At 56.0% G+C, this 27634-nt stretch overlaps 11 protein-coding genes across 11 annotated transcripts; 4 read left to right on the forward strand and 7 right to left on the reverse strand.

The window, feature by feature from the left end:
* Positions 1 to 591: 591 nt before the first annotated feature.
* On the reverse strand, positions 592 to 2863 carry ASPACDRAFT_1875479 (chlorohydrolase family protein). The gene is made up of 3 exons (XM_020198056.1): positions 2688 to 2863; positions 2229 to 2627; positions 592 to 2086 (listed from the first exon to the last, which is right to left on the reverse strand). The coding sequence occupies exons 2-3, from the start codon at positions 2518 to 2520 to the stop codon at positions 786 to 788; spliced, it is 1593 nt and encodes a 530-aa protein (XP_020052260.1). The 5' UTR covers positions 2521 to 2627; positions 2688 to 2863; the 3' UTR covers positions 592 to 785.
* A 253-nt stretch (positions 2864 to 3116) lies between these two features.
* Positions 3117 to 5252, reverse strand: ASPACDRAFT_1883177 (putative phthalate transporter). The gene is made up of 9 exons (XM_020198319.1): positions 4955 to 5252; positions 4855 to 4894; positions 4661 to 4789; positions 4518 to 4588; positions 4418 to 4485; positions 4215 to 4360; positions 3941 to 4158; positions 3426 to 3887; positions 3117 to 3372 (listed from the first exon to the last, which is right to left on the reverse strand). Exons 1-9 carry the CDS (start codon positions 5179 to 5181, stop codon positions 3249 to 3251), a joined length of 1485 nt encoding a protein of 494 aa, XP_020052261.1. The 5' UTR covers positions 5182 to 5252; the 3' UTR covers positions 3117 to 3248.
* Positions 5253 to 5897: 645 nt separating this feature from the next.
* Positions 5898 to 8327, reverse strand: ASPACDRAFT_1883178 (putative MFS transporter). The gene is made up of 4 exons (XM_020198320.1): positions 7928 to 8327; positions 7698 to 7860; positions 6573 to 7634; positions 5898 to 6500 (listed from the first exon to the last, which is right to left on the reverse strand). Exons 1-4 carry the CDS (start codon positions 8142 to 8144, stop codon positions 6185 to 6187), a joined length of 1758 nt encoding a protein of 585 aa, XP_020052262.1. The 5' UTR covers positions 8145 to 8327; the 3' UTR covers positions 5898 to 6184.
* A 1385-nt stretch (positions 8328 to 9712) lies between these two features.
* ASPACDRAFT_126214 (dienelactone hydrolase) lies at positions 9713 to 11850 on the forward strand. The gene is made up of 3 exons (XM_020196894.1): positions 9713 to 10224; positions 10292 to 10729; positions 10807 to 11850. Exons 1-3 carry the CDS (start codon positions 9978 to 9980, stop codon positions 11634 to 11636), a joined length of 1515 nt encoding a protein of 504 aa, XP_020052263.1. The 5' UTR covers positions 9713 to 9977; the 3' UTR covers positions 11637 to 11850.
* A 127-nt stretch (positions 11851 to 11977) lies between these two features.
* On the reverse strand, positions 11978 to 13653 carry ASPACDRAFT_35449 (glutamine synthetase family protein; the record flags this gene model as incomplete). Its single annotated transcript, XM_020200120.1, has 5 exons — positions 11978 to 12008; positions 12072 to 12752; positions 12804 to 12856; positions 12916 to 13178; positions 13236 to 13653. The coding sequence occupies 5 exons, from the start codon at positions 13651 to 13653 to the stop codon at positions 11978 to 11980; spliced, it is 1446 nt and encodes a 481-aa protein (XP_020052264.1).
* A 473-nt stretch (positions 13654 to 14126) lies between these two features.
* On the forward strand, positions 14127 to 17120 carry ASPACDRAFT_1875493 (uncharacterized protein). Its single transcript, XM_020198057.1, has 7 exons — positions 14127 to 14470; positions 14520 to 14746; positions 14798 to 15049; positions 15416 to 15817; positions 15905 to 16377; positions 16459 to 16870; positions 16923 to 17120. Exons 1-7 carry the CDS (start codon positions 14242 to 14244, stop codon positions 17028 to 17030), a joined length of 2103 nt encoding a protein of 700 aa, XP_020052265.1. The 5' UTR covers positions 14127 to 14241; the 3' UTR covers positions 17031 to 17120.
* A 619-nt stretch (positions 17121 to 17739) lies between these two features.
* ASPACDRAFT_1875496 (oxidoreductase, short-chain dehydrogenase/reductase family) lies at positions 17740 to 19180 on the forward strand (the record flags this gene model as incomplete). The annotated part of the gene is made up of 4 exons (XM_020198058.1): positions 17740 to 18166; positions 18270 to 18775; positions 18839 to 18875; positions 18940 to 19180. The coding sequence occupies exons 1-4, from the start codon at positions 18117 to 18119 to the stop codon at positions 19178 to 19180; spliced, it is 834 nt and encodes a 277-aa protein (XP_020052266.1). The 5' UTR covers positions 17740 to 18116.
* Positions 19181 to 19299: 119 nt separating this feature from the next.
* ASPACDRAFT_4389 (Zn(II)2Cys6 transcription factor) lies at positions 19300 to 21143 on the reverse strand (the record flags this gene model as incomplete). The annotated part of the gene is made up of 2 exons (XM_020201337.2): positions 19300 to 20169; positions 20250 to 21143. The coding sequence occupies 2 exons, from the start codon at positions 21141 to 21143 to the stop codon at positions 19300 to 19302; spliced, it is 1764 nt and encodes a 587-aa protein (XP_020052267.1).
* Positions 21144 to 21478: 335 nt separating this feature from the next.
* Positions 21479 to 23211, reverse strand: ASPACDRAFT_126223 (D-serine ammonia-lyase DSD1). Its single transcript, XM_020196895.1, has 2 exons — positions 22717 to 23211; positions 21479 to 22654 (listed from the first exon to the last, which is right to left on the reverse strand). The coding sequence occupies exons 1-2, from the start codon at positions 22915 to 22917 to the stop codon at positions 21497 to 21499; spliced, it is 1359 nt and encodes a 452-aa protein (XP_020052268.1). The 5' UTR covers positions 22918 to 23211; the 3' UTR covers positions 21479 to 21496.
* Positions 23212 to 23502: 291 nt separating this feature from the next.
* On the forward strand, positions 23503 to 25790 carry ASPACDRAFT_1859717 (Zn(II)2Cys6 transcription factor; the record flags this gene model as incomplete). The annotated part of the gene is made up of 2 exons (XM_020197688.1): positions 23503 to 23592; positions 23641 to 25790. 2 exons carry the CDS (start codon positions 23503 to 23505, stop codon positions 25366 to 25368), a joined length of 1818 nt encoding a protein of 605 aa, XP_020052269.1. The 3' UTR covers positions 25369 to 25790.
* On the reverse strand, positions 25417 to 27490 carry ASPACDRAFT_35151 (putative acyl-CoA oxidase; the record flags this gene model as incomplete). Its single annotated transcript, XM_020200097.1, has 7 exons — positions 25417 to 25925; positions 25980 to 26034; positions 26090 to 26606; positions 26663 to 26812; positions 26867 to 26986; positions 27035 to 27239; positions 27295 to 27490. The coding sequence occupies 7 exons, from the start codon at positions 27488 to 27490 to the stop codon at positions 25417 to 25419; spliced, it is 1752 nt and encodes a 583-aa protein (XP_020052270.1).
* Positions 27491 to 27634: the final 144 nt, after the last annotated feature.

Below are 27634 nucleotides of genomic sequence, written 5' to 3' on the forward strand. Positions count from 1 at the left end.
AATAAGTTAGAAACTCGCAATTCCTTTAATGCATTTTGAACGGTAGTCTAATTAGCGCATCTAAAAATAGACATTTGTTACCTTGATACAGAAGAGATTTTCTAATTGAAACGTGATTTGGTATGCTTGATAACTTGCGTTGGAATTTTCGTTCGATCGACCAAAAGGTTCTGTAGAGTATAGATCTTAAGAGTAGTATACATAAAATACTACTGAGATTATGCTATACATTAACAAAACTATTTGATAACTGAGTATTGTGTGTTAGACTGCATCTAGATCTATAATCTGACTTCCCATATATTGTAATATTTAAGAAAATTTCTTTCTGTATACAGGTAGATCACCGGAAGCAGAGAATCTCAAAGTGGTATCAGAATTAGTCGAAGTATTTATCTACTTTGCTGTTCTGCTCGGCAGCTTAGCAAGAAGATGGTTCAGCGTTTGTAGTTTTTATATCGCTAATCATTGGTCAATTCATCTACCTCTTCTTAAATATCTGTTTATTACAGCCATGTCAGGATCGGTTGATTATAAGGCTTTGTTTCTGAAAGCCGAGGAAGAAAGAAAGATAATTGAATAAGAAATGAGGTAGAAGAAGACATTGAGGGAGTAAGCTAAAGAAGAGAGAAGGCAGGAGATATTAGTTTGTACTACTCTGCCTCTGCTAAGAAAACATCCTTATGTTATGGGGGCCCTCCACATCAACAAATAAAAGCGTACATGAGTCTATACCACTCCGCTAAGAGAATACCTTCCCATAAAATTACTATACCACCCACACCTCACCCATTCACCCTCCTCACAACCACCCAAGCAGCGCCGACCCCCACCAACCCCCAAACCCACTTCCACCCACTCCACCGCCCCTCATCACCACCATCACTCCCATGCACCAACCGCCCCTGCACCCAAACCGCCCTCACATTGCGATCATCCCCACTCCACACCCACTTATGCACCTTCTCAACCCAACTCTCCTCCCCGAACACGTCGACATTACTGATGGCGCCGTTCGCGCCCCAACGCCCCGCCGGCTTGAACCGCCCCAGACGAATCAACTGCGCATCCCACGCCATCCCCAGCTCGAACCCGCCGATCAGATCGGGCAGATCGACGACCGCCGCCCCGCCGCGCGTGGCGAGGTACAGCGCCTCCTCCACGGAGACCACCCCGTCTTCGCCCTTCCCCTCTCCCTCAGGGTACTTCAAGAAAGGAACCAACCGCGACACCAAACATGCCTGCCGCACCCCCTCCAACAGCCCCACACTATACCCGCCGCTCACGTCGCTGCCCAACCCCACCACCACCCCGCCCCTTCGCAGCCACCGGACCGGGCAAATCCCCGACCCCAGCGCCGAGTTGCTCGCGGGACAGTGACTCACCTTCGCGCCGCGGGCGGCAACGAGCGATCGCTCCGCCGGGGAGAAGTGCACCGCGTGCGCCAGGATCGTCCGGGGCGTGAGCAAGCCCGCCTCATCGTACACGGAAGCGTAATGCTCACAGCCTGGGAATTGTTCGCGGACGAGAGCGATCTCGTTGACGTTCTCGGCGATGTGCGTTTGGATGTGCAGCGGGGGTTTGTGTTGCCTGGCGAGGGTGGCGAGCCCCGAGAGAGAGGCTGGGGTGCAGGAGGGGGCGAAGCGCGGGGTGAGGATGGGTTTGACGAGGGTTTCTTTGGTGGCGGGGGCGAGGGAGTGGATGTGCGCGATGACCGCCTCGGTGTGGCGGATGCTGGCCTCGGGGGATTCGTCGATCAGGGTGGTCGGGCAGGTAGACCGATTATCCATGCAGACGCGGCCGATCAGGGCGCGTTGGCCGCGCTGGTGCGCGAGGCTTGCCAGGAGGTTCGTGGCGGGCACGTGGATGGTCGCGTAGTAGGCGGCGGTCGTCGTGCCGTGGCTCAGTGTCCGCGCGATGACCTGCGAGTAGGCGCGGTAGGCGGTGGGCGGGGGCAGGCTCGGCAGCGAGGCCGGGCTGGCGAAGGAGGCTTCCATCGGGAAGGTGTAGGTTTGCAGCCAGTCGAGGAGGGTGGCGCTGCCGAAGAGCCCCGTGTTGGGGTATTGCGGGGCGTGGATGTGGGTGTCTTCCTTGTTGTTAGTCAGGTGTGCATGATGGGGAGGCTGTCCTGAAGACTTCCCGGGGGAGAACCCCCGGGAAGTCTTCCTCTGGGATTGGGAATGAGGTTTACGGGTGAACTGAAAGAAGGGGATGGTAGGGTGCCATACCGATAAAACCTGGGAAGAAGAACTCGTTCTCCTCTTCGCGTGCCCGCACAAGTTTCACGCGCACGCTGCTGCGACTCCCTGCGCCCGCAAGCACCCATCCGTGTCGCTTGAGCAGGGTCTGCAGGTCGGACTCCGTCGCGACGCTCCAGTCGAACCCCTTGATCTTGCCGTCCGCGGTGGACACCCAGAGAGCGCCGCGGGTGATGGAGAGCTCATGCTTCTCGTCCGGAGAGGTGGTCCGGGGTAGTTGGATGAATGTACCCACGTAGAGGGTGTACATTGGGGATACCATTTTCGATACTGAGCGAAATTCAAGGAACCAACCAGTGGTGCTCCTGAGTGAAGCAGAGAACCTCTTGCTAGCTCCCGGATACCGCAGTAGACTATCGAGATATGTTTCTGTTCTGATATCAGCCAAATTCGCAATAACCAGATCAAAGGGTATGCAAAACCACGTACGAACAGGTGTCCAACTCACAGTCCCAAACCCACAAACCACGTTCTGCACTCTGCAAGGGCCCAACCCAAACTAATCCCTCAGCAGCCAAGTAACTCACCACCTAGAACAAAGCCAGTCCAACGGAAAGCCAAACCGAACAAATCTCAAAAAAGCGAAGCAGAGAAGTCAAGACGGGGATGGACGGTGGATCTTAAAGGGCGATGTTAATCGGGAGTCGCTAATCTCCGCCAATGGAGCCCGCCTGCCCCGGCCTCGGAATCCGGCCGGCTCCGGTACCTTTTCGGGCTTAGTCGGGTTGCATTAAGAGCTGAGCTGAGCTGATAAGATAAGGCTTCGTGCAGGGTGCCTGAGGCTGGCCTGGCAGCTGACCAGGATTAACTTCACTTAGTCCGGAGAAGGATTACGATAAGGCGTGCAATCATATTCATTGCGTGTAAACTTAGTACTGACAAGGTGAATTACCTATCTTAAGGTGTGGTCGGTGCCCGGACCCTGCCTAGGTACATAGTATTTACTTTCCCAACTGCACTGCAGTGACCAGACTCCACCCGATAATCAACTCAAAGCGTATACCTGAAATCCTCCGCCCCCTCGATAACCCTCTCCCCGCGCTCCGCCTCGGCATTCGACTTCCGGAACCACCAACTCAGCGCTCCCACAATCACTAGGATTAAAATATTGCACCTACCCAAGGAAAGATCAGCAAAGGCCATCGACAAAGCAGAGGAGAAACTCACGCGATCGTAGTCCACATGCCCGGCCGATACCCCGGGGCATCCTCCGACCGAAACACCAGACTGCTCACAATGCCGCCGATGCCCCCGAAGCCCACCAGGGTGGCGCTCGACAGCGCACGCGTCCACTGGCCGCGCACGTTGTTGGCCTGGTAGGCCATGACGGCGGGGATGTTGGAGTTGGCGCCGGCGACGCTGAAGAAGACGCCGACGTAGCGGGCGGCGTTGCCGTGCGCGAACCCCATGATCGGGAGGCCGATGATGCAGAGCAGCGCGTTGAAGACCACGATGGCGCCGCGCACCCGGTACTTGTCGCCGACCCAGGCGCCCCCGAACATGATGATGCCGGCGAAGACGTAGGGGGGCGCGGCGAGGCACTGCGCCGCGCCGATGCTGAAGCCCATGCCTTGCTGCAGGATGATGGGGAGGAAGTAGGCGATGGCGTAGGTGACGGTTGTGGTGCAGCTATCGAGTTTTAGTTTGGTCTCAAACCGAAGCAAATGCCGTGGGGAGCGTACAAGAAAATCATCGCGAACCCCCAGATTTTGAGATCCAGAGCGGGAGACAAGAACCGCTTCAGCGAGAAGGGCTCTTCGTTGCCATCCGATCGATCGCGGTTGATGCGCCGGACGATGAAGGAGCTTTCCTTCTCGGTGAGAAAGCGCCAGGACTTGTGGGCTCGGTCGGGGAAGTCGACCAGGAAGATCAGAGTGAGGACCCCGATGACCGCGGTGATCTACAGCTTCATCAGAAACCAGCCAGCCGTCAACTGCATGCCCCAGGTATACGTACAACACCTTCCATGATGAAGATCCATCGCCAGCCGCGCAAGCCCTGCAGCCCTTCCATCTGCATCAGCCCGAACGCGAGGATTCCGGCCAGAGCAGAGGCGACGCAGCCGATGAGGTAGAAGATGGAGAAGCGCTTCTGCACGTCGACTGCCCCGTCGTCAGCACAAACCCACACACACTTCCCAAAGAAAACATGAAACTTACACCTCGTGTACCAACTGGATAGTAGATACACACAGCCAGGGAAATAACCTGCCATCGTCAGCACCAACCTCACCCCTCCCCGAGGAAAATCCCCACTCACCAGCCTCCAAAATCCCCCAAGAGGAATCGACAGGCGACCATCTGCTTCCAGTTCTTCGTAAACCCCATTCCCTGGAGCGACAACAACCATCAGAAGTCCACCTTCACCCAAAAACAAACAACAATACACAAAAAGGTACTTACCACAAGAATTGCCCCCCAAGAGATAACAATACTGCCCAAGAAAATCGTCGGCCCAAACTTGCGAGTCACCACCGTCATCGGCGGTTGGAAGATCACGTAGGGAACAAAGAAAATGAGCACGATCACCGACTAAGTTACCGGCCGGTCAGCACAAGCACATCAACCAGCCCATTCAGCCACAGGGTGTAACCCACATAGCGTGTCCCAACCGTCAACTGCAGGTCTTTCGTCATGCTAGACAGGGCACAATCAGTACACAGTCACACGATGGTGGACACCAAGCCATAAACTCACCCCGCGACAGCAGCCATACTCAAATTCGTCCGATCCATCAAGGAAATACAATACGCCAGACCGGTCATAGTCACCAACCGGCGATCAATCCGATGGATGATCTTGCGCTGCTCCGCGTAGGAGTACTCTTCGTCTTGGTCGACATCGTTGGAGCTGGGGTTGGCCTGCGTGATGTCCTCGATGCGGTCCACACTGCCCCCGCCTTTCTCGCTGCTGGGAGGGGACATGACGAGCGTGTGGAGAGGTGGAAAAAAGGAAACTAGATTCTTCAAAAGCGACTATCGATGGAAAGTCCAACTTGCCAAGACCAAAAAAAAAAGCAATGAGATTTGGCAATGAGATTGTAGAAAAAAGCAGGGGGTAGCTGTCGGTCGGGGGGGTTAGTGAATAGTAGTTATATGTCGCACGAAGATTAAGGAAGAAACTGCCTGGCAGAGCAAAACAAGTCAACTAGTCAATCTGAAATCCACATCCTACTTCTCTCCCCGCTCTTGTTCGTCTGTCATTCTCCACCTACACGCGGCTGTATGACGAAGTCGACTCCCTCCATTGTCTCCCCTCCACAGACCACAGATTCGCTCAGCTGATGGCGTCGCTGCCAAACAGGAAACTTAGTTTCCAGGACCCTCAGGCGCAATGAATCCAATAACCGCTCAACGAGTCAACAAGTTACCTCGGTCTGGGGAAGAGAAGGGAAGGAGAAAAGACAATGGTCCGGGGAAGGGGGTTTTCCCCACAAAAACTGGAGCAAGACAAGTTGACAACCTTCCCCCTCCCCGGATTTGGGCGATGTGGAGGCAGGGAGAAAGAATGCGGGGGTCGGGGGGGAGAATCATGGATGGTCCCTTGGCATTCCCCTTGGCAGCCAGACCAAGAGCCGATACGAACAACTGACTCTTTGCCATGGCCTGGCGTGGCGACCAGAGAGGGTCTGGCCGGAATCGCGTGGTATTTGCAAGGAGCTGCTGGTCGGGCTGGGTTCCAGCTTATTCAAGCAAATCAAAGTTCCATGCCCTATACAAACTGAAAACTAAACTACCTATTGCTATGCACAGATCATTCGTTATTCTTCCGAGTCGGAAACACAAAAACGCCTCATCCACAGAACCCACACTGCCTACACCCACACTCATATAACAATGTACACGATACCCCAAGAACCATATTCCGGAGCGTTTATCTGTGCGCTCTTTGGTTCAGCTCCATTCCCTCGAACCTCGGCATAACAGACTATCTAGTTGACCCATACACATCCTCTTCGCTCTCCTCCGGAATCAGCCATTGCCGCTCGCCACTCTCCTCCATGTCCCGCTGCTCCTCCTTCATGTGTCTTCCGGCCAGGTAGACAAAGGCCACCAGCGCCGTCCCCACGACGAATCCAGCGCCCGCGAAGAAGATGTTGATGGGCATGGGGTTGCCATCGAAAGGTCCATGGGTGAGGGCATCGAGGCCGTACTGGGAAAAATTAACCAGTCCCGAGAAGCAGATGATAGTCCCGTAGACGCGCCCAAAGGTGGCGAACCCAAACACCTTGGTGGCGTAATCCCTGCGAATCACAAAATCAGAACCCATCAGTATATCCTTTGGTGCAAAGTCAATATCCTAGACAAGAACTTACGACATCGCAGAGTAGTAAAGTGGCCGCAACAACACGAACAGGGTCACGGTCACATAGCCCGTCCACAGGACAGGAATGGAGTTGAATATGCCAATCACGGTGGTGAGCACGACAATGATGCCGAGGATGGAGGGCACGCTGAGGTTATCGAGCAGCATCCCGATGAAGGGCGTGGAGATAACCCCGCCGACCGGCAAGGCCACGTCGAAGAAGCTGTTGATCTGGGCCGCCAACGGGACGGATTGCAACATGTACTCGTACTGCGCGTAGATGGTCGCGATGAAGTAGTTCATCCGCAGCATTTGCAGCACCGTCATCAGGGTGATCAGGACAAACCACGGGGTCAGCATCTGCTTGTGCGCCGGCTGGCCATGCAGCGCGCCCCAGACCGCGCTTGTCGCCTGGCGCTCTTCTTCGTGGTGCTCACGCTGCAGCCGCTCGTCGCGATCGCCCAGCACCTCGTCAATCTTATGGATCTTGTTGAGGCGGCGCTCGGCACGCTCCCGGCGGATCCGCAATAGCTCCGAGTCACTCTCAATGTCGTCATCCGAGTCGTGCACGTCGCGGGTCGCGTCCTCCGCCTTTTCTATTCTAATCTCTAACTGATGCGCGCTTTGATAGTCGCGGGCGGGCATGATGGTAATAAGGGCAATCAATATAACCACGGGGACCAGCAGGTACCCCGTGAAGAAGGCCTGGGGGGTGAAGGACCGGTCGGTGGCGTCATACGCCAAACGGTAAAATAAATATACAGCTGCCGATGCATCGAAGGCGCCGGTGACCAGGGCCACAATGGTTCCTGCATACTTGGGAAACGCATTGGCGATCTGAAACGAAGGCACGAAGATGAAAGTCCCGCCCAGGGCGAGGAAGAAGTTCGCGAGGATGTACCCGTCGAACCCGGGCTCCGAGAACGAATATGCCATCAACACACAACCGATGGACAGAAGCACGCAGCCCGCGAAGCCACAGACGCGAGAACCATAGCGATCTAGGATGGTTCCGACCGGCAAGGCAGACACGTTGGCTGTGATCGAACTAACGGTGAAGAAGAAGTTGAGTCTGCTCGAGTCAGCGGATGATCCTTCCAAGGGGGGCGAATTTGGCGGAACGGGCCATACGCACCTGAGATCCTGTTCCACACACACATCGACACCGTCGCGCAGTTCTTCGTCAGTGCACAGATCCCTGTATACTCCCTCCGCGATCAAGACCGGCTTGAGCGCTGCGAATCCGAAGACAATGCCTGCAGCGAACCAGCATGCCAGAATCGTGACGGCGACCTGGGCTAGACGGGGTCAGCAGGAAAATTTCGCTCGAGAGAAAAGGAAAACTCCCAGGTTGGTACCACCTACCTAGTCGCGTGGCGGTGGGGACTTTATAAGCCGGAGTCCCCGAGTGCAGTTCTTCTTCGATGGGTGGCTGAGGTGGAGGGAAAATGTCGTAGCTGATCTTGCGACGGATGGAACCGTAGTGCTCGCTGGTTACGGCGGTGGTGATGGTGCTATCATCTTGAGGATCGGGTTCGCGGTCCGCACCCTCAATTGCAGAGACGTGCTGGACCAAGGACATGGTACTGTATTGTACTTTTCGATGACCAGAAGCTAAGTAACAAGTGTAGCGATTGGTCTTAAAGCGACTAGGCTACAGAGCCTGGTGCCAGGGGACGAGGACAAACGGCAACGACGAATGGACAGGGAAACAGGAAACGGGGAAACGGGAAGGATGGGCTTGTCTTGTCTCAGCTTTGGGGGGGGGGGGGAGGGAAGGTCGGCAGGAAAGTTAAAGTGGTTGGGTTTGGGAGGTCCGGGACTTGCGGGAAGGGAAGTTCGAACGTTCGAGAGTTCTCTCGCCAGCCACCACCTTACTTCGCGGTTGTTCACTTAGAAAGAAAAAAAAAATTTGTGAATGAAGGGCTGAGAGGAGAAACAAGAGGGAGGGAATTTTTGAAAAGCACAACACAAAAAAACAGGATTTGGAGTGGGTAAATAACCCCTCTAAACTAACTAACTATAGCTTATCGTTCTTATCTTGCGGTGGGGAAAGATCAATACATTTTTGAAGGTACAAAGAATGGAAGGGGAAAAAAACCTAAGGGCACCTGACGTCTTGAGCTTTTTTTTTTCTCTCTCTCTCTTTACCCCGGCTCCACCACGGCCGATGGGTCTAGATTGTTCACCTTTTTTCCTAGGGTTTTCGAGTCAACCCCCAAGCTAGTCCCTCCTTAGCTTATCGAGCCTAACCAGCTAAGCGGTCTGGCTTCACGCAATTGGTGGGACCTCAAATAAAGATTGTTTGTATCCCGCCATCGACCATTCTTCTGGAAATAGCCGGAATACCCTGCATGAAAGATAATGTATTCTGGAAGACATCACGCCATCCACGACCAGTACGTAGAGTAGCTGCTACTGTACGTCGGTATTCGGTACATAATGTACACAAGATGAGCATTGATCATCCGCATTTACCCCTCTCTCTCCTGCAGCACGTTGCTGACTTCCCGAGGGGATAGCTCTGTTGTCCGCAGGGTTTTACCCCGACTTGCCGCGATTTAAATGCTGGGGTCTCTTATCAGATGTGATGTGCAGTCTGCTCTCAAGCCTATGAATATTCCCAGAATTCCCAAATTGAGACGATAACGGAGGCGCGATACATCGCACAGGTGTGACTGAAAAAGGTCGTTCTCACATGATTGCAACACACGCATTGGCAACTGGACCAGCACAAGATAAACACAGTGCACCAAGGAGAGCTGGACTCTTAAGAGCTCTGGCGGTGAGTGCCGAGGCTACCTAAGTATACAACCCAATCCGGCAATCGGAGCGAGGCCGATGACAGCTCCGAGCTCCCAACGGGCCTAAACCCGATCCAGCCGATCCGATGCAGGCACTCACCCTCTCTGCCTGAGGGTGCAACATTCCCATCTACCATTTAAGTTTCCCCAATTCCAAGGAATGCTCGACCGTTGGGGACCATCATTACAGCAAAAAACAACACATCTATAACAACATCCCAAAATCCAGGGAAGCACCCAAATACTCCGAACTCCTTCGAATGAATTGGCAGACTGGGCTACTGGCCTACCAATCTCATATAGGCCTGACCATCAGCTGATCCTGGCTTGCCGGGCGGCAATGACGTATGCGGAACGGGACGAGGAGGAGGCAGTGACGTAGGCTTCCACCATTTCATAAAATGTTGTAGATCCTGGTCGTCCACGGTAGAAGAGGGGGGAAAGACAGCTGTCAGACCTTTTTTGTTTCGCCTTGTCCTCGACTTTGGAGGGAGATACTACAACTACAACTACAACTTTCGAGATTCTTCACACCACCACCACCACCACCACCACAACAACAACAACAACAACAACAACAACAACAAGGACAAGGATAAGGCCCAATGACCATGGCTTCAATATCCATCAACGCCCCCGGTGCATCCGGCTTCATCTACAACAATGCGAACCTCGGGACGGCGCGGGTGTGCATCACGGCCGAGACCGAGGAGTTCGACACCCAGACCATTCGAGCGTGGGCGGACGAGGGGTTCGATGTGGTGTACGTGCCGTTCAACAACGGCGGGAAGGACTACGCTGCTCGACTGAGGACGGTGAAAGATGGGTTGGGGGTGGGTGACAACTATGCGATCATCGGTAAGCACAACATCGTGGGAGGTCCAAACTATCTCGGTTTCGCATTGGCAACTAATCTTCCACTCAGCCTTCGGAGACGCGGCCTCCTTCTGCATGGACTACTTCCTCAAGCCGACCAACGCGAGCCGTCTCGCCGCTCTGATTGCCTACTACCCGACCACCATCCCCGACACGCGCAACCGCTACTCGGTCCAACTGCGGGTGCTCTGCCACCTGGCCGGCAACACGGTGGACATGGTCACCATCCCGACGGCGCTGGGCCTGCAGGGCAAGAAGAAGCGGACGACCAAGAAGATCAACCCGGGCATCGGCACGGGCGAGCGGCTGAACATCGGCTGGCCGACGTTCACGTACGCCTCGGTGCAGCCCGGGTTCGCGGAGAGCGACCTGGAGGAATACGACCGGCTGGCGTCGGATCTGGCGTGGAGCCGCACGCTGCAGGTGCTGCGCAAGGCGTTCGGGAAGGACCTGGATCTGGAGTCGCGATGGGAGGAGCATCTGGAAGGTGCGTACGCCTTTGAGTCAAACCAGCTTGCCCCCACCACCTTGCCCTAACAAACGCTGACGCTCCCCTCAACATAGCGCGCTTCTTCTCCATGAACCTCAAAGGCACAGTGGAACCGTACGTCTCGCACCTCAACCCGGCGGTGACGATGGCCCCGACGATGAGCGGAGCGATCGGCGCGCACGCCCTGCGCCGCTTCTACGAGCACCACTTCCTGCGCAAGCTGCCGCCGTCGATGCGGCTGCGGCTGATCTCGCGGACCGTGGGCGCGGACCGCGTCGTCGACGAGCTGTACGCCTCGTTCGAGCACTCCGAGGAGATCCCGTGGATGCTGCCGGGCATCCCGCCGACGCACAAGCGCGTCGAGGTCATCCTGGTGAGCATCGTCAGCCTGCGCGCCGGCCGCCTGTACTCCGAGCACATGTACTGGGACCAGGCCAGCGTGCTGGTGCAGCTGGGCCTGCTGGACCCCAAGTACGTGCCGCCCGGGGCCGCGGGGCCGGGCGTGGACCGCCTGCCCGTCGTGGGCCGCGAGGCCGCCCGCCGTATCGTCGAGGAGGACACGGAGGCCGAGAAGAAGGACTACCACAACCGGCTGATCCGGCGCGCGCGGGCCAAGCAGCGCGGCAAGAACGGGATGGTCGAGGAGTCCGGCACGGAGGCGGGCGATGTTGTCCCCGAAAAGGCGCTGGGCGACGGGGACAACAAGGGCAAGAACGTGCAGCGCAACGGCGAGGAGCAGCAGAACGGTCACCACCACGACGACGGCGAGCACGACGGCGCGGTGGGCGACGAGCATCCCGATGATGATGGTGATGATGACCATGAAACCCCCAGGAACGGGCATAGCAAAAGTCCCACCGCTGCCACTGTTGAGGACGAGCCCGAACCGAAAAGTGATGACTGAGCCCCACCATTCGGGGCTCCATCTCTCGACTGGCATTTTCTATACCCTCGATATTTGCATTCTGTATCTCATGGTTTTGAATTATCTTTTGATTCCAGATTGTGCGAGATGACTCGCTTTTGCTGTAGTGGTGGTTATTAATTCCCTGTCCTTCCTTGAAGTCTAATACATAGTTAATCTCATCATAGTCGAACTTATCCACAAAGGTCTACGTAACGCTGCAGCGTCTTCTGATAAAAATTTGGAAACAGGCATTCTACGCAGGTACTGTGTGCGTAGTATGTGGCATTCATCTCTCATGATCTTCATAATCTACAGCGCAGTGCAACATTGACATCTAGCTATACTGTCTCAATGTACCGCTTGAACTCCCTATACACCGGCTGAATTAGGCACACTGTATCATCACAACTTTTGAAAGAGCAAGGAACTTACCAATCCGTAACCGCCTCCCGCCACACGCGCAACTCATGCTCTCGCGTCGCCGTGAAGAAATCCACAAACTCCGGCGCCAGGATCTCGCGCGCGATGCTGTCGGGGGCGTGGAACCGCCGCAGCGCCTCCTCCAGGGTATTGGGGAGCCGCTCGGGCTGCGTGTTGGTTGCCTTCATGGCTGAGACGGGCGGGACCCGGATCTCCAGCTTCTTCTGCACGCCGCGCCAGCCGGCGGCGAGGATGACCGCGAGCGCGTAGTGCGGGTGCAGGTCGGCGCCGGGTATGCGCACCTCGAAGCGCGTGGCGCCGGGCTTACACACGGGCGGCGTGATGAGCCGGATCGACGCCATGCGGTCCTCCAGCCCCCAGCTGATGTTGACGGGCGCCCAGAAGTTCTCGACCAGCCGCTTGTACGAGTTGATGGTCGGCGCGAACAGAGGCATGATGTCCGGGAGCGCCTCTAGCAGGCCGGCCAGGAATTGACGCCCCAGGTCCGACAGGCCAGCTGCATCGGCCCAGGGGGCGTTGGAGTCCGGGGTCTCGCGCGCGAACAGGTTCTTTCCGGCCAGGTCACACAGCGAGACGTGGATGTGGCCCGAGCTACCCGGTTGGCCTTGCATCGGCTTCGCCATGAAGCACGGCGTGATGCCGTGTTCGAGGCCGACGGATTTGGCCAGTAGTCTGGATATGTCAGTTTCGGTGTGTAGTATGGGGCTGAAGGGCGTGCTTTACTTGAATAGAGACACCTTATCTGCCATCTCGCTGACCGGAGATACCTTAAGCGCCTGGGGATTGTGAGCATTGTGCACCACACTCAACCTCCACAAGCACGGGGTCAACTCACTGCTTCGTATACACCCGGTCCACCTTCCGTGTGCCAGCCCTCAATCCCGCAGTTGAACTGTGCACTGGTGTCGAAGATATCATAGAAGTATTTCTTGTATGCTACCGGTCGGGTGGCGCTGTAGGAGAAGCTCCCCTGCGTCAGCGGGCGCAGCGCCCCCGGGGCATTCTTATCGAGGAAGGCGGCGATGTCCCGGATCTGGGAGCCATTCGCCCCGTACCCGTCCTCGGAGGGGGTCTGGAAGTTCATAAACTCTAGCTCCACTGTTTCTGGGGTCAGCATTGTCCAGTCAAGTGACCATTCAGCCTGCAGGCGCATACCTCCGGCCATCCCCTGGCAGTTTTCCGCAGCGAGCCGATCACATATCGACCGGAGCATGCTGCGCCCGTCGGCAGAGACGGGCTGGTCATTCTGCACGAAGCGCACGAGGAAGAACGGGATGTTGTCCTCCCACGGGATGCGCCGGAAGGAGTTCAGGTCCGGGATGGCGATGAAGTCGACGTAGCCCGAGTCCGCCGGCGCGATCTTCGCCTCCGTCGTGTACAGCACGTCCTGCATGTCCCACCCGAACACGGCGGAGCTGAACCCAAAGCCCTTCTGCGCGATGCCCAGGAATTTCTCCGTGGACATCACCTTGCCGCGCAGGATGCCATCGCAGTCGATGCCGGCGACCTTGACCTTGATGTCGTTGGCGAGGAGGGTGGGGAGGTCCTCCGCGGTGATATTTGCGGATGTCATCGCGACGGGTATGTTGTGTAGTGAGTTGCAAAAGTGTGAAACCAGAAATGGAGACGAGGAAGGAAAGGCGAGGCGAGGACTTTAAAGGGAGTCGCAGCAGCGACTGGGCGTGACCCCGACGACGGTCGCAATGCTTGCGACACCATAGTACAAAGCTCCACTGGAGCTCCATCGCGCGGCAATGGACTTCATTGGCGGTCTCCAATGGTAAGGACTGGTTTGGTGATACTGGCTTCGAAAGTGACGGCTCCAGGACTGGGGGAGTTGGAGCTATACAGCTACCGCGCGCGCTCCCAAACACCTCGGACCGCGCTGCTGCGGGGCAAGCCACGGGACCGCGCTTATCGCTTATCGCTCGTGAGGGGTCGGGGTTGGAGAGAAGGCACGTGATGCTTTAACCAAGGCCTGTTACGTAACAGTCAGCTTGCGATTTGCCTCAGGTATCAACAGGGAGCCCCATCGGGGAATTCATTCTAACCGCGGTTGCTGGTATAGCTTCTAATAACTTGGTACAAAAAGTCAAGATGGGTGCAGTACTTCACTACGCACTAGCTGTGACTGGCGACTACCACAATCACAACAGCAAGCATGATGACCCAACTTCTTCGAGTCGCCGTCCTGGAATGCGACACGCCAGTGGATCCCATCCTCACCGAATATGGCACCTACGGGGATATCTTTGAGAATCACCTGAAGGAGGGGCTTCAGAAGATTGCGACTCCTGTGAAACTGCAGTTGACAAAGACCAATGTTGTACTACCATTTGCCGAGTACCCCAAACCCGAAGAATTCGACGTCGTACTCTTGACCGGCAGCAGTAAGGCAAGCAAACTACTATTCAGAAGACGGTGCTGACACGGCTTTAGAACACGACTCTTACAGAGATGAGCCCTGGATACTCACGCTGGTCCGCTTCGTCCAAGACTGCTATACCGTGCACAACAAACCCATGGTCGGAATCTGCTTCGGCCACCAGATCATTGCGCGGGCTCTGGGGGCACGCGTTGGCCCCAGTGTTTCTGGATGGGAGGTTGCCGTCGAGCCGTTCTACTTGACCAGTGCAGGGAGGCAGCTTTTTGGAAAGAACGAGATTGTATGTCGGCTGGAATGCACCACCGAAAGATAAGGTACTGACGATTTACAGTCTTTGCAGATGATGCACCGTGATGTTGTCTTCGAAGTCCCGCCGGGATGTGTCAACCTGGGTAGCAGTCTGATTTGTGGTATCCAGGGTTTATATATCCCGAAAAAGATTCTGACTGTTCAAGGCCACCCAGAGTATAACGAGTTCATGGTCAGCTCGATTCTCAAGATACGCTATGAGCGCGGTGTGTTCGAGGAGGGCTTCTACAAGGATGGCATGTCGCGGGTCGATAAGCCGCATGACGGGGTATCTGTCGCGGAAACGATGACACGATTTGCGTTGGGGATGTTGGATTGATTGATTTGGAAGAATTGCTTACTGTAGTACTCATACATTTACTTTAGCCCTGAGTAGCATGCCTAATGATTCCATTGTGTTCTCCCCCTCCCCGCCACATCGATGCATCCTTACGTCGAACCCCACCACCAGACCGCGCCTCCGCCGATAGAGCGCGCCAATCACATGCGTGCCCACTTTGCCCCTCCAACACCTCTTATCGTCCGATTATAACAACTCTTCATCCCAGCTGCCACTAACTTATTCCCAACCCCCATCCCAATCTCATCCAGGTCGATTGTTGCTTCCACAGACTGAAACTCACCCGGCAACATATCCAAGATGACGAACCAGATCCGTACCCTTTCCCCCTCGACGAACAAGGTCATCTTCGAGCACCCCGGCACCTCTGTCGAAGAAGCCCAGAAAATCGTCCAAGCTTCCCAAAATGCATTGCTCACATACAAGAAAACGACCCTCGCCCAAAGGAAGGAGATCGTCGTGAAAGCGCTGGATCTCATCGTCGCCGACAGAGACACGCTGGCCGCCGAACTGACGACTCAAATGGGCCGCCCGATCGCCTACGCCGGCAAGGAAATCGACACCTTCCGCAAGCGCGCCGACTACCTGCTCAACATCGCCGAAGAGAGCCTGAAGAACCTCCCCGGCACCCCCGAGAGCGGATTCCGGCGATTCATCAAGAAGGAACCCGTTGGTCCTGTTCTGATCTCGACCGCCTGGAATGTGAGTTGTACCCCTGTTCCTGTCAGTGGCAAATGTGTTTTGCCGAATTTTGCCGTTGCTAACCAGGAACCGCACTTTGCCTGGTAGTACCCGTACCTCATCACCGTCAACGCCCTCCTCCCCGCCCTGCTGAGCGGAAACACCGTCATCCTCCGGCCCTCCCCGCAGACCCCCATCTTCGGCGAACGGCTCGCCTCCTATTTTGTCCAGGCCGGTCTGCCAGACCACGTGCTGCAGGTCATCCACTGCGGCTCCGCCGACGTGCTCGACGAGATCGCCCAACTGCCCCAGATCAAGCTCATCTCCTTCGTCGGCTCGACGCTCGGGGGGCTGCGCATCCGCGAGGCCACCGCCCGCCGTTTGGTGCCGGTGAACCTCGAGCTGGGCGGCAACGACCCGGCGTACGTGCGGCCCGACGCCGACCTGGCCTCCGTGGCCGCCAACATCGTCGACGGGGCGGTGTTCAACTCGGGCCAGAGCTGCTGCGCCATCGAGCGGGTGTACGTGCACGCGGACGTGCATGATGCGTTTGTGGAGGAGGTGAAGAAGGAACTGGCTGGGTAGGGCCCCTTTCCTCATTGTACCCCTCAAACAATCCCCAATCACGTCAATCACGATAGCTAATCTTTTTGAATCTACAGTTACAAGGTCGGCGACCCCCACGATCAATCCACGACCACCGGCCCCGTGATCTCCAGCCTCGCCGTCAAGAACATCCAGTCGCACATCTCGGATGCCCTGTCCAAGGGCGCGGTGGACGTGACGCCGTCGAATCCCACATTCCAGAACCTTCCCACGGAGGGCAACTACCTGGCGCCGACGGTGTTGATCAATGCCACGCACGACATGCAGGTCATGAAGCACGAGACGTTCGGCCCGGTGCTCCCGATCATGAAGGTCTCTTCGGATGAGGAGGCGGTCAACCTGATGAACGATAGCGATTACGGTCTGACGGCGAGCATCTGGACCAAGGATATCAAGAGGGGCGAGGAGTTGATTGATGATGTCGAGGCGGGCACAGTGTATCTGAACCGTTGCGATTATCCCAGTCCGGTATGTTTGGAGAATGCATCTGTGAGAAAAGTATGCTAACATTTGGGAATAGGATCTCGCGTGGATCGGATGGAAGAATTCGGGTCTGGGGTTCACGCTGGGCCCTAAGGCTTACGATGGGTTCTACAAGTTGAAGAGTTTCCATATTAAGGAGGAGTAGGCTGGGGCGGTTGATGTGTTTTAATGAGTTATGTGTGGTTGATGAAATAGACTGGGTAGTAATCGCATTTGAGCAGTATGTCCATTTTCTCACCTCGTACTTTCTCACATCTTGCCGACAATCTGGTCCCGTAGCCCTTGCAAGAATATCCCCGTAGTCCAGCATGACTGCTACAAACAAAATTCCTTGTACGAGAAGTTTTACCCTGTAGATCGAAGCCGTCGCAGGGATCCCCTCCCGTCCGCTTACCCCCGGCACGCGAACTCCCTCCTCCCTCGCCTCTTCCTCCTCAACCACCAAGTAAACAGCCTCAATCCTCAATAGAAACCATCCTCGAGAGATCCTCCTCCAAACCAACCCTCACCACCAACTTACTCACTGCAAGAAAATACTCCCCCTGACAATCCCAGTCTATCCGCCGAGCAAACCAGCAAAGCACCCGATAAGCTAAACGACTAGGTAAGCTCCCAACCGCGGCGCGGTCCCGGACCGCGCTCACCCGGCAGACAAGCAAAGCAAAGCACGGACCCGACTTCCCGTGTCGCACGCATCCTTATCGCTTATCGTACACATAACCTTAGTTAGCAAGCTCAGCATTTTACCCCTCCATCCGAGGTACAGTCCAGTACAGGATCAGGACCCTGTCGAAATCAATCATCTAAGCGATAAGAAGCATCCTTTGAAAAAAACAACCAATAGCATTTTTACTGAAGAATTCCCTCTGGTCCATGGATCGACTTCCCCTAGTGGGGCAGCTCACGTGCCCGTTCATCTCTTGCAGCGCCGCGCAACGCAGCGCAGCTAACACGTGGAACCCCCCGAAGCGCGGTATCCGGGCGGTGAAGGGGTGAAGGTGGGGTGGGGGGTTTAGTGGGGAAAGGGAAGGTAGGTAGTAGCTTTCGGCGAGGGGGAGGCATATTAAAGCGGTCGGGGGTCTCTTCTTCCCACTTCTGCCCTCTGTCCTTCTACGCGCAATCTCATCCTGCACTTTGGGGCTCAATATCTGCGGAATATCGGTGTTTCAAATCACACAATCAAGAACTTTCGATCTACGGAATCAAGGACTTAAAACGAAAGACAGACACAATGGTTGGACGACTTGCAGGCAAGAATGCTATCGTGACCGGTGCGGCGGGGTATGTTGTTTCCCTCTTTTGCTGGGACTATAACTCGAGATACGATGTCTCCAAAAAAGCAAGACAAGCTAACTGATGCTCGTGCTTGACCCCCGGCGAACAGCGGTATCGGCCTCGAAACCACGATCCTCATGCTCCGCGAGGGCGCCTCCGTCCTGATGACTGACGTCAGCGGGCCGGGCCTCGAGAAAGCCCTCGCCAAGGTCCGCGAGGTCGTCCCCCAGCACGACGGCCGCGTCGAGACCCGCACCGTCGACGTCTCCAAGGAGAGCGAGATCGAGGCCGCCGTCGCCCACCTCGACGCCTGGGGCGGCGTCGACGTCATGTTCAACAACGCCGGCATCATGCACGCCCAGGACGGCGACAGCGAGCAGACCCCCGAGAACATCTGGGACTTGACCATGAACATCAACGTGAAGGGCGTGTGGTTCGGGTGCAAGCACGCCGTCAAGAGTCTGCGCAGGCACGGCAAGAAGAAGGGCAGCGTGATCAACACGGCGAGCATGGTGGCGCTGGTCGGCGCCGCGACGCCGCAGCTGGCCTACACGGCTAGTAAGGGCGCCGTGTTGGCCATGACCCGCGAGCTGGCGATTGTGCATGCTAGAGAAGGTATGTTGTTTGTTTCTCGTGTGTTGAGGCGTGGCTTGCTGATGGTGGTTGGTTGATGTGTAGGATTCCGCTTCAACTCGCTGTGTCCTGCTCCTTTGAAGTGAGTATCTCCTTGATTGTGCAGATTGAGATTGGTGAAGAGTCTTGGCTGACCATGGCACTAGCACCCCCCTGTTGCAGGATTGGCTCGGCGATGACAAGGAGAAGCGCTTCCGCCGCGAGGTCCACTTCCCCACCGGTCGCTTCGGCGAGGCCATCGAGCAGGCCCACGCAGTCATCTTCCTGGCCAGCGACGAGAGCAGCTTCGTCAATGCCGCTGACTTTGTGGTGGACGGCGGTCTCACGAAGGCCTATGTCACCCCGGAAGGTCCCGCCACTGAGGCCCCCAAGAACCAGGCCTTTTAGAACCAGGATTCACGCTTTGCGCTTTTCCAAGCTGGTCTTGTGGAGGAGGGATGCTGCGATGAGTCATGAAACTAGTGTATATTTAGAATCGAGAAGCCGTGGACGGTAGTTTTCCTTGTTTATGCAAACGATATCCAGATTTGATTCTGCTCCATCGCGCGACAGATGTTCCAGGGCCCCGCCTCCTCCAGCGGCATCTGCCACATGTGCTCGAGGAGTAGCTTCGTGCGGTGCATATTCCCCAGCCCGAACGTAGACACCATCGTCGTCAACCGCTGTCGCAGATTCTCCTGGTGGTCCGGGTGGGACAGGCAGGAGCCGACGACGGCGATGGGCCAGCAGAGCCCGGAGTTGATGCGGGCGGTCGCCGACAGTTGCGTCAGATACGACATGGCCTCGGCAATGGCCGTCTCGACCAGCATCTGATGCATCCCCGTCTTCGACCGCGCGAAGTGCCGGGGCCCGCCCAGCGCCGTGTAGAGGTAGAGCAGCATCGCCTGCTGGAAGATCCGGCCCGCCAAAAACACCTCCGGCGAGACGGACGGGAGCGGCGCCCACCGCATGATCTGCGCCTGCAGCGACCCGTACATGGCGATCTCGTCCGCCGTCGGCACGATGACCGGCTGGTCACCACCCTCAGGATCCGTCGGAGGCAGCATCATCCAGTGCCGCCCGAGGTCGAAAATACAAGGGATCAGCAACAGCAGCTCCAGCCAGCACCCGCACAGATTCCCCACGTACCCGACCTCCAGCAGCTGACGGGCCTTCTGCTCCAGGTCGAAGTTCAGGAGCACCTGCTGGCTGACCCGGGCGTCGATGGAGATCATGCTCACCGCCGCCGTGTAGGTGTAGTACTCAATCACAAAATCCCTGAGGTCTTTGGGGATGGCCGCATCGGCCGCCTGGTGGTGGCCCAGCAGCCGGATCAGCAGGGAGTGCGCGGCGGAGAGGTGGTCGAAGATCGTGCCGTTCATGTCGCCTTTCGCCGTCTACATCTGGGCATTAACCAAAAAAAAAGCTCATCTAGAGAGAAAACGTGGACTGTACTAGTAAACAGAGTGGTGCATACCTCAGTGAAGCACATCACCAGCGCCCCCACCGTCAGAATCAGCGGGTTGGACTCCTTCCCGTCGATGAACTCGGTCACCCCTTTCCGGAACAGCTGCAGCGCTTTCGTGTAGTGGCTCTGCGCCACCTCGTCCGAGTCGTTCAGCCGCCGGAACGCCCGGTGCGCCGCGCTCTGCGTCAGCACCAGCTGCAGCAGCAGGTCGCTGCTGAACGCCAGCGGCACGATCTGCACCAGGAACGGGTTGATGGGCGTCGACCCGTTGGCCATGCAGTCCGCCGTCGTCGCCATGTAGTGGCTCAGCAGCTGGTACGAGTCCAGGCCGTGGTTGGGCATCATGGACATCGCGCCGGGGAGCGCGTTGCCTATTGTTGTGAGTGCTGTGGTCGCTGATGTGCGGTCTGGAGTGGGTGTGGGGTCTGTAGCGGTAGATCGTGAGGCGGTGGTAGTGAAGCCTGGGGCAGTGTTGGGATTGCCGTGCTCATCCTCGAGCAGCTCCATCTCGCCCGGGATCTCCTCCTGAGAGAGTACGGAATTAGGAGATGCTGACGATGATGCTACTGCTGCTGCTGGTGATGGCGATGAGGACGATGAGGACAACGTCTCAGGGGAGCTGGAGACGCGGGTCTGCGCTCGGGCGATATGCTCTGGGCGTTGTTGCGCATGGCTCTCGGTGCAGAATGTAGTAGTGGGCGTAGGGGCGGTCCAGGCAGTAAGCGTAGTCGCGCTGGGGACCCCCAGCACACTCGATGGCCATTGGCAGGTCAGCTTGTTGCGCACGCAGCCCCCGCAGACGGGTTTCGCCTCGTCGCACTTCTTCTTGCGCCGTCGGCAGGCCCAGCACCCCGTCCGAACCCGCACGATGGGCTCGGTGCGTAGCCGTTTAGTCGCCGGCATTTGAGGTGAATTCCGTGTTGTATTCTAGAAGCCCCGAAGAATTAGTGGTGTGAGAGAAATAGGGTCTAAGGGACTAGTCATGGATCGCTCCGGGCTGAAAGGGGAGGTGATGGGGAAGAGTAGCGGAAGTTGTGATGATAAGAGAAGACTGTGTGGGGAATTGGCCCATTCTGGAGATGTTGATTGGCCGCTGGGGCCGGGACCGCGGTGGGGATTTTGTATCGACGCCGGAATGGTACAGTATCCATGATGGTTCGATAGATTTCAGTTAAGCACAGTACGCAGTCTATAGGTGAATGGATGATGGCAAGCCTTTTGAAAGAATAGGAAAAAATGCTTGAATTCAAATTATCTCACCAGCCATTGATTCTCGGCCATACGTCAATAATCCTAGACCCATCGCCATCTTCACTGGAATCTACAATCAAATACCATCCATACAGGGCACCGGTGATACACGCATGGTTGGGGAAGATCTTCACAGACTGGCCAAGCTTGAGAGGGATCTTTGACTGGTCGCTTTTGTCCTCCCAAGAAACGATAGCATGCTCCTGGCTGATGCGCTGCACAAGGAGTCGGGAAGCGCCCGGTTCCCGTCTCCAAGCGCTGATAAGCCCCCACCCGGGATACGAGGCGGCCGGCTCTCTCCCCAGAGCCAAGGAGCCTGCCGCGACCAGCGCTTCAGGTTGCGAACGCTCCCCATTGTTGTAGACGCTGCACACTTCAGCGATCACGGAGATGCCGATCTCGCTCTCGGCATCCCGTGTCTCGTGCACATTGGTCCCCAGCTGCTGCATATCGAGAAACGGATACACGCCCGCATGAAGCTCGACCTTGACCTTCGCGTTGACGTCGTGGTCTGGGTCGTGAAGGAGGTTCCTCAGTGCCTCTGCTCCGGAACTCAGAGATTCATGCAAGAGGTGCTGCGACGAGACCACCTGCGGCGTCGCGCCGACACTGATGACCAACTCCCGGTCGGTCGGGAGCAGCTGGAGGTTCTGCTTCAGCGCGTCCCTGCAGCTGGAAATCTCCTCGTTCAGATACGCCATCAACTCTTCCGGCGTAGATCCCGAATAACTTAGGCTGTTGTGGGAGTACAACCCCAGAAGCGACGCGTGGCCCTGCTTCTCCGCGGCCGCGACCTTCTCCAGCAGCCCGTTTTTGTTGAGCTTGTTCGGCGGAAGCCCCGCGCGGTGGTACCCAGAGTCCACCTTCAGAAACACGCAGGCGGCGTGGCCGGAAGTCTCGTGGAAGGTCTGCAGCAGATCGACTTGGTCCGGGTGGTCGATCATGACGGAGATGCTCTTCTCGCCTAGTAGGCGGGACAGCGTGGCGAGACGCGGCACTTGTGACGGCACGAGGGGGATGCCGTACAGCACGTTGACGGAACGCCCGGCGCGCTGGAATTCTTGGAGCAGGGGCACGAGTATCTCGCCCTCGAGGACTGTGGAAATGACCAGGTTGACCTCTTGGCTCGACTCGCCGACCTGGAGGCGGGTGGCTTGTGGGGTCTTCAAGGGGTCGATTAGCTCTGGTGTGGGTGTGTGAACGGTATGGGAGGGACGTGTCTGACTTTATGGGTCTTAACATGGGCGCGGAATCCAACGTTCAGCGCTTTGGCTGCGTCCAGCATGGCCTGGCAGTGTTTCTTGATGATGGCCACATCTAGCACGACGGCTGGCTTGGGTACGTCGTTGATGTCTTTGCCAACATAAAACTGCTTGAGCTCCGCGATGGAGGGGGAGGGTCTTGCGAGAAAAGAGGGGGGGTTCATTTTGACTTTTGATACTCAGATGAGAAATGTTGTAGACTTGGTATGGTTCGGGAGAGGTTGTCTGCTGTTATATAAATTCAGCCTCTCGCTGCGGTACACTGAATCTGGCAAGTGGGTCACCGCGGCTCAAAGTGACATAGGGCGTTCAGTGGAATAGAGATCATAATGCATGGATTATGCCCCTGGACATTGTCAGCTCATCTGTTAGATCTTAGGCAGACATCTCAGGACACACTCCACTGCTCTCCACAGTTCCTGAGCGATGTCCGAAATAAGGAAGGATATAGGTAGGGGGTTGCCAGAGGATAAGCCGGTAAACGGCAGCCTGGCGGCCTGAGTGACTTCGCTCCCGCGCACCGAATCAGGAAGGTGGATCTGGCTTAGTCATTCGATGATCGCTTCGGCTCCGATCTTCGGTCTAGCTTCCTTCTACTCATCGGCACTTCATCGCACGACTTCGATAGTGGCACTGCATTGGAGGTCACTTTCCCATTGTCTCGATTGTATCGGAGCCAAGTACCTAAGGGCCAACCCAGCTCGAGGACCGCAGCATAACCCAATCGATTCTTCCGGTTGAATGGTGCGATGTACAGACCAGCACCGCCTCGACCGAAGAAGACCAGCATAGTCCGCTCGCGTACAGGCTGCAAGTTATGTCGCCAGCGCCGTGTCAAAGTTTGTTCTCATACTTGCTTGGCTCGTCCTGCTCACTGATACTTGTAGTGTGATGAGACTAAGCCGTCATGCGGGGCGTGTACCCGTGCAGGCAAGACCTGCGAAGAAGTGTCACCAAGCTTCAGCTTCAACAATCAAACTGCCTCTGCTCACAGACCTGTATCGAAGCCCCTTCAGCATGTGCGATGGCAACCGTTCTACAAGTCTACCTTACCGCCCAGTTCTTTGGGACACGAAGCCAGCAGAGAAACCCGCAAGTTGAAACAGAGGATCCCATTGAGCGTCTGCAACGCACAAACTCATGAAGACCCCGATAGAGTTGCAGATGAGTTGCGAAGACTTGCATCAGCCGAGTCTTTCCTGCACATTGACACTGTGATTGACTTCAAGAGCGTCGAAAGTGAACAATTCTATCTGAACTACTGGGAAAGCTCCTGCATCGATGCTCTGGGCCGTCTCTTCCACGGCATCAACTCTATCCTTCACAAAGATGATGCTTTAAAACACTCCCTGCTTGCCTTGGCAGCCTGCAACGTCAGCCGAAGCTCTCCGGAGGGCCTCACCAATAAGGGCAGACTAATCATCTTGCCCAATCGTACTCATCAACTATCCAGCCAGCGGTACTACAGTTCCGCGGTTGGCGAAACTGCAAGAACCTTGCAAGCAAAGGCTGCATCGTCACCATTGACAACCTTGGCCATACTGGTGCTCTTCTGCTTTATGGAGACAGCTATGGGAAACTTCCGAGGGTTCGGATGGCATTGCCAGGGAATCGCCCAGATAATTGATCTGCAGCTTTCACGCCTATCGAAAGACGCACTTGGCAAGGAACTCATTGCCGCCTGGCTTGCATCGAGACTCCATATGTGGTGGCGCAGAATGTACTTCACCACGTTTGCTCTCCAGCTCAGCCAAAGGTCGCTCTCTGTTTCACCGGAATTGACGCAGGTGCTGCGGACAATCGATGCTCAGAAGACTCTGCTTGTATCCATTCTGTGCGAGTCGCACCGGCTGAACACGATCGCCACTCTTCAGATCTTATCAGACACCTGTGCGCCAAGCCTTGCTGCCTGCACCGTCGACGAATGCATTTCATCATTGAAGGCAGAAGGAAAAAAGCTTGACGAGTGGCATTCTCGCCTCGATCCGTCTCAGCTCCCACTTGATGTGCTGCCCCAACCTCCGCATGGCCGTTTCTCTGAGATTGCACATCCACTGTTCTTTCGTTCCTACGAGGCAGCAATCAATTATGCATATTACAGTGCAGCGCGAATTATGCAATGCACAGAAATGCTGTATCCTATACTCGAGTCCGACGAAGACCAAGAAACACGACCACGAGAGGACCAAGCCGTCACTACATCCTGGATGACCATTCTGTTTCGTATTGTAGCAGGCTTGGATATCATCGGGTGTACTAGAAAGAATACCTACTCAATCGGTATCGCGAGCTTACTTTTGGCTTGCGTCCTCAAGTGTGATGATCTTACATGCGGATGGCAAGTACAGAATTGGCTGCAAAAGTGCGTTGACCTCGCGATCCTTGAAGAGGGGAGCTTTCCGATCGCACAAACCTTGGGTGCTGTCCGCATCATCAATGAGGAACGTGTCGCTGGAAGGGATGTCTACGCGATTGGTTTGGCGGAAGATGACGGCGGTGGGTCGGGAAAGTATTCGTCTTACAACAGTCAAAGGTTCCGGGACTTTGTCATTTTAGGACGGATGAGGGTGGATGGCTCAATATACTCCAAGAATATCGGTATGGGATCGGGCTGATATTACGGCTAACGAATCCACCTCTCTTCGAGGAACTCTAACCACGAACTATGGGGCATGTTTTGGCCACACTCCGTTGCCAGAAAAAGTCTCCAACTCTTCGACAAAGTTGTCCCACAGGGTATCTGATGTCATGGGTGCAGTGCAATACACCTGCGCTCCCGTCCCCTCCACCAACTCTTCTAATTCTGGAAGCACTGCATCTGCCGCTTGAGACTCCATATGCCGCTGCTCCTTCCGGCTGAGACCCCCCTGCTCACTAAACCAAGCGGAGACTTCCTTGATTACTCCAGCTTGATATAGGGACCGCAGCCTGGGGTTGATGTCAGCTTCGATTGCGGCTTCCATCGCCATCCGATACCCTACGGCCTGGATCAATGGAAGGGCTAGGGGAAGGATGGTCCGGTTGAATGCTTCGCTGCGATGGATCCCGCCGATGAGATCGAGAGATTCCTTCGCCTCCGCGAACAAGCCTGCCTCATGCTGTGCTAGAAGACTTTCGGGGTCTTTAGGTGGTGGGACCTGGTAACGGCCGATCAAGAGCTCGCTTGCTAGGCCTGTTTCATGAGATAGTCAGCTGGTGGTCATCAACCATAGGGGATTGGACATACGGATGGCAAGAACTCTGATATCGCCTTCAGCTGTTCCCACAGCACGAAACTCCAACTAAAGAAATAAGGTTAGACAATTTGATCGAGCTGAAAACGACGGCCCTGCTTACTTCGGCTTGAAGAATCTGGTTGCGCTCATAGTATCCGTGCCAGCCGCAACCTTCGTTCAGAGCTTTTATGCTGGTCTGGAAGTCGTGGATAGCCACTGCTTTGAACGCTGTTGCGATTGCGTGACGTACGCGCGGATCGACCTTCGGGTCCCGGAATCCCACTGCCGCCTGGATAAGGAAAGCCTGCAGGACATGGACTCGTGCAATGGCGTGAAGGATGGGGAGGTGTTGCGTGCGAAAGTCAATGACGGGCATCGGCTGCCCATCGTGGCCGAGGATCTTCCGTCGGAAGCTGAATTTGCTGGCGTTGTAGAGGGCAATCTTCAGAAGTGGGATGCACCCACTGGAAAGGAAAAGCGTCCCCACCGATACACGGTGGATGGTCGCCAGGAAATCATCGCGTTCGCTTTGCGACTTTTCGAGATCACCCAGCAAGGCGGACGAGGGCAGCTGCACGTGGTCGAAGTATGTCAAGGCGTGGTCTATGGGTTGGGCGCCCGTTCGAGGTGGAAGGGCCCTACGTGGTTCTTGGTGTGAGTATGGAGAATCGGTGATAAATCGTTGAATACGTACTTTGAGGTGATGCCCGTGCACATCTGAGTTCCGTCTGAAAGGGGGACAAGGAATGGACGGATTCCTCTGTCCTCGCCCTCGACCATCAGCCGGGCAATGACCACAGCGATAGTGGGGAGGCCGCTGCGAGGGGTGGACGGTGGCATGCATCTGCGTGCAGGTCTTAGTACTGACTCGGGGGAAGCTTGGCCTGGGGTTGCTCACTTGGCGGCGGCCTTTGACGGCGTGTGCAGCTCAAAGCCACCATCTGGAAGCAGAGTCGCTGTGGTTTCGAGATTTCGTGCATCCAAGCCATGCCCAACCTCGGTAAGCATGAATTGGGCACTAAGAGCGGTCGGTGAGTTGACTCAATCTAAGAGAAGAGGGAGGGACACGCACGAGATATCGAATTTCATCGCCTGCTGCACGATCAATGCCAAGTCAGGCCTTGTGGCAGCAAACGGAGCGACCGTGCCGACGAAAAGGTTATACTGGATGCTAATCAGGGTGACCGCGCCACCGTCCATAGCACCGATCATGTCCGTGTGTAGCTTCCAGAAACTCGGGGTCAAGTACGCCACATCCTTCACCGTCAACTCTATTTCAGTCAGTCATGTTGCTCCAATATGGCGGCCTTGGGGGGTGAGTAGTACTATGTGCATCCGCCAACGCTCTTGCTCTTTGATAAGTGAGTCGCGTTCGTTCCTCGAGAGTCAGTGAGAGCGGTGAAGGTTGCATCAGTTCAGACTGTGCCAGTTCAAGGGTCGGTGAACGTTCGTGCCATATCTGGTTGTAGAGTGAACGGCACTCTGATTTGACGACAGGTTGGTCTGATCTCAACAGCGGCATGATGGCGGGGGGTGTGTCGATCGCTGCAGAACAATGTTTCCAAATGACATGCTCATCGCGGCAATGTGCATAATTTATACTCGGCCTGGTGATTGAAAGTCCGAAAGTCTGGACCGACTCTGCTTCTACAATGTTTGCGGCTAA

Source organism: Aspergillus aculeatus, assembly GCF_001890905.1.
Source record: "Aspergillus aculeatus ATCC 16872 unplaced genomic scaffold ASPACscaffold_18, whole genome shotgun sequence".
In the NCBI taxonomy this organism is placed as follows: domain Eukaryota; kingdom Fungi; phylum Ascomycota; class Eurotiomycetes; order Eurotiales; family Aspergillaceae; genus Aspergillus; species Aspergillus aculeatus.

Coding starts and splice junctions, on each gene's coding strand:
- ASPACDRAFT_1875479 (XM_020198056.1), bottom strand. CDS start 2,520: ATGGTATCCCCAATGTACACCCTCTACGTGGGTACATTCATCCAACTA. Junction 2,087..2,228: donor CTTCTTCCCAGGTTTTATCG/GTATGGCACCCT, acceptor ACAACAAGGAAG/ACACCCACATCCACGCCCCG.
- ASPACDRAFT_1883177 (XM_020198319.1), bottom strand. CDS start 5,181: ATGTCCCCTCCCAGCAGCGAGAAAGGCGGGGGCAGTGTGGACCGCATC. Junction 4,790..4,854: donor TGACGGTTGGGACACGCTAT/GTGGGTTACACC, acceptor CCGGTAACTTAG/TCGGTGATCGTGCTCATTTT. Junction 3,373..3,425: donor GGCATGTGGACTACGATCGC/GTGAGTTTCTCC, acceptor TTCCTTGGGTAG/GTGCAATATTTTAATCCTAG.
- ASPACDRAFT_1883178 (XM_020198320.1), bottom strand. CDS start 8,144: ATGTCCTTGGTCCAGCACGTCTCTGCAATTGAGGGTGCGGACCGCGAA. Junction 7,861..7,927: donor CCCCACCGCCACGCGACTAG/GTAGGTGGTACC, acceptor GACCCCGTCTAG/CCCAGGTCGCCGTCACGATT. Junction 6,501..6,572: donor CTTTACTACTCTGCGATGTC/GTAAGTTCTTGT, acceptor TGTGATTCGCAG/GGATTACGCCACCAAGGTGT.
- ASPACDRAFT_126214 (XM_020196894.1), top strand. CDS start 9,978: ATGGCTTCAATATCCATCAACGCCCCCGGTGCATCCGGCTTCATCTAC. Junction 10,225..10,291: donor TGACAACTATGCGATCATCG/GTAAGCACAACA, acceptor TCTTCCACTCAG/CCTTCGGAGACGCGGCCTCC. Junction 10,730..10,806: donor ATGGGAGGAGCATCTGGAAG/GTGCGTACGCCT, acceptor CCCTCAACATAG/CGCGCTTCTTCTCCATGAAC.
- ASPACDRAFT_1875493 (XM_020198057.1), top strand. CDS start 14,242: ATGATGACCCAACTTCTTCGAGTCGCCGTCCTGGAATGCGACACGCCA. Junction 14,471..14,519: donor CGTACTCTTGACCGGCAGCA/GTAAGGCAAGCA, acceptor ACACGGCTTTAG/AACACGACTCTTACAGAGAT. Junction 15,818..15,904: donor TGATCTCGACCGCCTGGAAT/GTGAGTTGTACC, acceptor TTTGCCTGGTAG/TACCCGTACCTCATCACCGT.
- ASPACDRAFT_126223 (XM_020196895.1), bottom strand. CDS start 22,917: ATGAACCCCCCCTCTTTTCTCGCAAGACCCTCCCCCTCCATCGCGGAG. Junction 22,655..22,716: donor CCCATGTTAAGACCCATAAA/GTCAGACACGTC, acceptor GACCCCTTGAAG/ACCCCACAAGCCACCCGCCT.